This window comes from Erithacus rubecula, assembly GCF_903797595.1.
Source record: "Erithacus rubecula genome assembly, chromosome: 5".
Lineage (NCBI taxonomy): Eukaryota > Metazoa > Chordata > Aves > Passeriformes > Muscicapidae > Erithacus > Erithacus rubecula.
The window spans coordinates 44,838,838-44,845,705 of record NC_136687.1 but is presented as its reverse complement, the minus strand read 5'-3'; the positions used below and the strand labels follow the sequence as shown (position 1 = coordinate 44,845,705).

General features: G+C 41.1%; 1 protein-coding gene across 1 annotated transcript in view; it reads right to left on the bottom strand.

Moving 5' to 3' along the window:
- Window positions 1–947: 947 nt before the first annotated feature.
- The window catches only part of ELOVL6 (ELOVL fatty acid elongase 6), a 71,171-nt gene continuing 65,250 nt past the window's right edge, over window positions 948–6,868 (bottom strand). The window contains exons 3-4 of the mRNA XM_079306383.1: window positions 3,606–3,757; window positions 948–1,671 (exon numbers count right to left, since the gene is read on the bottom strand). Coding sequence (XP_079162509.1) covers window positions 1,247–1,671; window positions 3,606–3,757 — 577 coding nt within the window. The 3' untranslated portion in view covers window positions 948–1,246. The remainder of the gene's footprint in view (window positions 1,672–3,605; window positions 3,758–6,868) is intronic.

The following is a 6,868-nucleotide window of genomic DNA, read 5'->3' as shown; positions in this document are numbered from 1 at the left end:
GACTAATTTTTTTTCTACACAAATCTCAAGAAAAACCTGTTCCAAGTATGTTTTGTAGTAGTATCTCCACATGACCAGAGGAGGGCACTTTGAACATCTTTGCACTGCCCAGGAGGCAGATGCAGAAGCACAGTGATACCCAATGTCACACAGTCCTGCCACCTCTCCCAACTCAGGCAGACATCCTTGTATCTGCAAAAACACAGAATCCAGATTGTACCACAGGGCTCTGTTCTGAAAACAGTGGGCAGATAAATCACTCTCTTCTCACTAACTGTGATTTCTCCCGATTTCCCCATTTAATTCAGTGCTGCTGCGGGCTAAATTAAGAGTAATGGATAATTCCTAAAAATCTCGTGAGGGCAGTTGTCTCCCTCTCTTTCCTGAACATCCCTCCACTATTAGCCCCTGGTGATTTAGCAAATATTGATTGATTTAACCCTCTATGACTTATCCTGCTTCAGAAATTCCTTGCCTTTAACTGAAATATGCATTTGGAAAATGCACTCTCTGAGATATGTATTGCAACAGTGCATCTTTTCACATTAAACTCTTGTAAAAGTACTGCTCCTTTCTGCCTTCTGAGGGAGGTCACTCTATGTCCTAGATCTGTTCTCCTGGCAGAGTACATAGCAGAGAAATCAATCTTGTGTCTTTTCCATACATAACCACAGTGTGGAGCTCAGCCAGTTTCCCTGCAGGAAACATCTTTTTGGGCTTCATTTTGGCTAAAGGTATCAACCTTCTATGGAAAAGATTTTAATTCTGCAATCTTGTTGTTATTATAGACAGATTTTTTTGGTCACCTCTGCTTATTTTTTCCTTTAAGGCAGAGGAATTATTATAAAGGATTTAGAAACCTTTTTTCTTTTTTTTAATAAAAGTCTCTCCTCCACCTTGGGGAAACACACTGCTTATTTAATGCACTTATTTCCTCCCCCCTTAACATTATTCAATTTCTCTTCTCTTTTTTCTTGATTTTTCTCTTCCTTTCTCCTTCTTTTCTAGAGCAGAGAGGTACAAGAAGGAAGTTGTCTTTCATTAGCAGTCCTTTGAGATAGAGTAGAATTCAGTGAGTCCTCACCATGATAGGATCATAAACTTACTGGGTTAAACCATGCTAACTTTCCCTAAGCTGCCAAGTTTTAGCTGCACCATACATATATGTGTTTCCTTGTGCCTTTTTTTTTTTCTTATAATTTTGTTTTTCTTGATGACCCTGAGCTATGGCTTCTCGTTTCTCTCACTAGTCAACCTTTCTTTCTTTTCTGGTTTTGCCGATATAGGCCTCAAAGAAAAAATGGCAGAAGAGAACAAAGTAGCTGAGGTACATGAGGGAGGACCAGATGATGTTCTGCACGTGGGAATGGCACTGGCCCTGCTGCATCCAGGAGAAGACCAGGTAATTGATCACGCAACCGATCAACATCTGAGTGATCTGCGACAGGGTGATGAACATGGCAAACTTGCGTGAGACCCTGAAGCCAGCAGCCCGCAAGGCATAGTAGGAGTACATGACGGCGTGCACCCCGTAGTTCATGGTCATGAACCAGCCACCGCCGGCCACCATGTCCTTGTAGGAGTACCAAGAGTACAGTAACACAGTAATGTGATGGTACCAGTGCAAGAAGATGAGCTTCTGCTTCCTAAGAATAATGAATATTGTATCACCTGTGATAAAAACAAAACACAAAAAAAAGAAGAGGGGAGGAAATGAGAAGCATATCAAACAATTCCATAATTAACACAGTGCTCTCCTCTCTTTGCTCTTGCTGGAGTACACACTATTTTAGAGCATGAAATTCATCTCACCTCTAGACCTGACAGCCCATCTGAGTGCCAGTTTGGCTCCTAATTTCTATGCAATCTTTATCAAAGCAATGCATCCACATTTTCCTGTATGGATAACTCTGTCTGAAAACTCCATAGGTTTACTTGGTAGCCCTTTGCTGCAAATATTATCCACAAAAGTCTGGGGTGAGGTAGGTGAAAGTACGTGTATCATCTCTAACCACGAGGCTGCCCATTATATACTGTGACTGCAAGAGAAATGCAGCCTGACAGACAACAGAACATCTAGAGGGAACAGCACAGTGTCCTCTGATTCAAATGTCTATGTGCAAACTGAACCTATTTAAAATCAGTAGAGCCTTTTGAGGTATTACACAAAAAAGCTGTTGCATATGCAACCTACCATACTGAAAGAGATGCTTCCAGAAAGAAATTTGGGTTACATTGAAACACACTTCCCTTTTCTGCAAACCCTTCTTACTACTGTAGAAAAGTAAATATTATTCCTCTTTCTTGCTTTTGTTCTTCCATCTGCTTCTCATGATTGCAATGAGCATCTCAATTAGATATATGGACATATATGTATGCGACTTGTTTTCCACTATTACACAAACAGGGTTTCCAAAAGGATCCCTGAGATTTGAACCTGGGGACTTAGTTTGATGTATAAGTATCCTAGGAAATCAAAGTCATGAATATTAGTCATGGATGTCAGCAAAACAGCACTGTCTTCACAAGGTCTCTATAACAGACCATAACACTGCTGTTCACTTCATTAACTGCAAGATGTTGACTTATATTTTAATAATTATTCTTATGTTCAATTTATTGTTGCTGTGCAGTTCTATCTGATGTTCCCCATTTTTAACGACTAAATTTCTTTGGGTTCGTGACAATTTAAGCAGCAGAAAACCAAGGGATTCTGACATAGGAGGACAACTGGTGTCTGTTTCATCCTAGTTTTAATGCTGATGAATTGCTGTCATTTAATTTGCTGAATCAAATTACCTGCTAAAAGTAAAGTCTTATTTTTGCTGCACACCTGAACACAGTGACAGCTGCAGTCCTTTGGGGTTTAATAAGGGCAACCTCTGAAATGAACACTGGAGGGCTGCTCCTTTCCATTAAAACAACACTTTCTTGCACTAACAAGCCACAAAACACAAGAACACACAAAAACTGACTTTCAAGTTGGCTTTCACATGTACATCCGTAAGTATCCTGGAGAGATATGAGTTTATAAAAATCAGAACTGGAAAAGCTAGGGATATTATAGGAAATTGGTTTCTACTTGGAGGAAACAGACAGCCACAGCTGTCATAGTCTAGGGAGGAAACACCTTACTGTTCATAATTGTATGCTTAGATGTGTATGAAAAAATGAAAGCTGCAGAATGGAGGCAGAGCCTGACTCAAAGCTACTTGCTGACACAGCTGCTATAGCCCACCTCCCACTTCTGTAGCCACGGGGTGTGTGACTGCTGATTATGCCACTCCAATTTGCCTACAAGTAGTTCAGGAAGAGGTATGGACCAGATTGCTTTTACTTCTTGACTGCCCTGCTGTGTATAATCACTGCAGTCTATTCCTGGGCTGAGAAAGGTCTTATTTAGCTTCACATTGATCTAACTTCAGCCAAGCTGGAATTGACCTCTAGAGATAAAACATGCAGTTTGGGGTTGGTTATGCTTACTCAGTTTTTCTGAGACTTAAATGGTATTTTGACAGCAATGAGACCCTTCTTGTGCTTCCTGCATGGACATTTCTTTAAAAAGACACAAATGCATATGAGAGAAAGAGAGAGAGGGTACTCACCTAGTTCAGGTGCTTTGCTTAGCACAAATGCATATGCCCAGAATTTGCTGACAGGTCCAATGTAAAAACTCTGGTCACACACTGACTGTTTCAGGCCTTTGGTCATCAAAATGTACAGCATATAAGCACCAGTTCGAACAGCACCGAATATACTTTAAAACAAAAAGAGAAAATTAGGAAAGGTCAGTGGACATTTTAAATCTACATGCTATCACTTCAAATCATTATGAGGAAAAGGCCATAACTGTGCCGAAATAATAAGCTTGAGACAGCTTGATAGTTGGAGAAACTCTGCTGGCTTCTAGGAAGTTACTGTGAAGTCAGACCTGTAAACTGGACTGCAGCCACATCCTCTGGTGAAGTCTGGAATGGTAACATCAGTGTTTTTTATTTCATTACCACAGGAATGATGCTTCAGTTTTCAGGAACAGGGAAACATCTATTTCAGCTCAAAACAACATGCAGAGTTTCAATGCTGATGGCTGGGAAACTACAAGAAATGAGTTGATAAAATGTTGTACTAGCAACATAATTAGGAACAATTCACTTTTTTGATTTCTTCAGTTTTCTCTCATTTCTCCCTGTATTTGTTATATCCACAGAAGCTCTGAGCACAGCCATACCGAGGTAGGGCACACAGATTTTGATGAGGAATCTCAGTCCGAGCCAATGTTTTGGTGCACATGCTTGACTTCATCCCTTAACAAGTCATTACAGAGGAAACAAGTAGTTAAATCAAGCTGGAAACACCAGATTCACCTTCACCTCATCTAAGTGAGATGCAAGGTAGCAGTGTGCTTAAATGAGAAACTTTGAGATCTGTAACATTATTAATTAGTGCAAATACAGAGGGGATAGCCTGACATCCAGCTCATATCAGAAACAAAGGCTTTTGTCTCACCAGCAAGGAGCTCTGCAGAAGGAGTTTTGTCTCATTGTTTTATTGCAAGAACATGCCTGCCCATTATCTACCACTGTAGCTTGGTGGCCCCACATGAGTTGTGACGAATACTGGGTCAAAGAAGGAGCTTTCAAAAAGAAATCAAGCAAAGACAGACACAATCTATTTTGAGGTTGAGTATATCTTACTTTATGCCTACATCATAAGTCCTCATTCCTCTAGCCAGCTCCATCTTACCTCTCCTCTAACTTTCTGACCATGATCTAACCTGCTTCCTACACTGCCTCTTTGTCTTTCATGACTATTACATGGCAGCGGGCAAAACAAGCCACCTAAAACCACTGTAATAAACACACGTGGGTAATACAAGCCACGATTTATGCAAAGTGTGTGAAAGAAGGAACAGTCCCTCTGAAGTTATAGATTTTCTGTTACTTGTCCTTGTCTTGTGAAGTCAGTATTCTGTAAAAAATGTTTTAAAATCATCAAGGCAGTCTGAAGAGCTGAGTTTGATGGCAGCTTTTATGGTAATGGTCAGACTAGATGGTGCTAGTAAGCCTATTGCACATAAAAGCTGCTACCTAACTTACACATAATAGGCACATAGTATTTAAATTTCCAAATCTGCAGTGTCAAATCTGCCTGCTGCTAAGGAACAATGCAGCTGTCCACTGCACACTATCTGCAGGCCAGTGGAGTGCCACAGTGCCTGCTGCTCTTTGGGCTGTCAGTGGCATCACAAATAGGGCTCTACAGCCAGGTCATACCCATGGAGAAGAGCTGCATCCTGGCTCCTGCACCATTACTTCTGATGCCTGAAATTTCACTTCACAAGACGACTGTGAGCACTTATGAAGCTACTATTATTATCTGCTATTTGCAAAGTGGTATTTGCTCACTGGCTCTACTGCCAGATGAGTCCTCTTGTGCTATGTGCAAGTAAAAAACCACCCTGCTGTGGTTTTCAGGTGTGCTGAAGAAGTTCAGCTGAGTCTGTGTTTCCCATTAGCATTGCCCAAAGCAACGCACATATTCCCAGGCTCAGGCAAGAGAGTCACTGCAGCCTCTCCTGCTCACCCACCCCTGCATGCAGAGGAGACAGTGCAGTGCTCTCAGCATCTACACAGCTCATAATACATCCTCTCCATGTAGGACTGCTTTCTCCCAGAAATGCTCTCTCAGCACACTTTTCTCAAATCTTTCATCGGTCATTTTAACACAGCAGAGAGTGCCAAAACCTGCAGGAGGGGTTTTGAAATGAGGTACAACTCATTCTGTGTCTTCTCCTTGGTGTTTAAAAGATGCTCCCCTCCTTTTTTTTTTTTTTTTTTTCTCAGGAACTGCATTTCTCATTCCCAAGACAGGAGATCCTGACAGAGATGTGATCTGATCACTTCCTGAGGCAGTGAACTCCTCAGGCTAGCCAGGGCATGCTGCTGCCTGCTCCTATGTTTTGGATGGTTGCAAAACTGGGTGGAGGAAGATCAGGCAGAATACCTAATGATACTCCCATTAGCAAGTATCTCAGTGCTGACATTAAAATGGGGGGAGAAATGAAAATTTTAAATAAAAATTTTAAATGAAATCAAATAGGTGCAAACAATAAGTCTTTCTCTATAAGGAAGCCATATTGGTTTTCTAAAAAAATGTTTGCTACTAAAGTTTTAAAACGAAAGAGAATTCTGTGCCATGAATACAAATGCAAATGAGAAGAACACTTGCTCAAGCAACAGGCAAACAATGATCTAACTGTGATTGGGTATGGACACCCAGGGATCTAATCTAGACCGATAACAGAGCCACAGAGTCTGTGCCTGGTGGGGATTACAGTGTCCTTTTGCTGACTCTGAGATGACATTGATTCTGCCTGTATTTCCATTTAGCAACTACTGCAGAGCTCTCCTTGGAGCTCACACACACACTGATTCACACTCACACACTTTTCCACAATTCCAAAGGATGGTGGCTTCCTCTACTTCTATGACTCTAGAAGTGACCACAGTTACAGTTCTACACTGTGTGACTCAGACTGATCTGTTTTTATCAGTAGAAATCAAGTTACATTTTCACATAATTCACCATGGAAGCCTTTATGCCAAAGAAGGATAGTAAACGCCAAATAACTGATTCAATTACCTAAATAGACACCATGATCAGGTGTCTATGGGAAGTGCTGCATGCGAAAACACTACCTTGCCAACAAGTATGTACCACCCAAGACTGAAAATGATCTAATGCATGCCTGCAAATGTGTCTTGGAGCCAGAGAACTGAGGCTGCCTTTTGTGCCTCTGCCACTTAATCTTGTTTGTTCTGTAAGGTAAAATCAACCAACAAATTTCTCTCTTGCAAAGACGTGATGT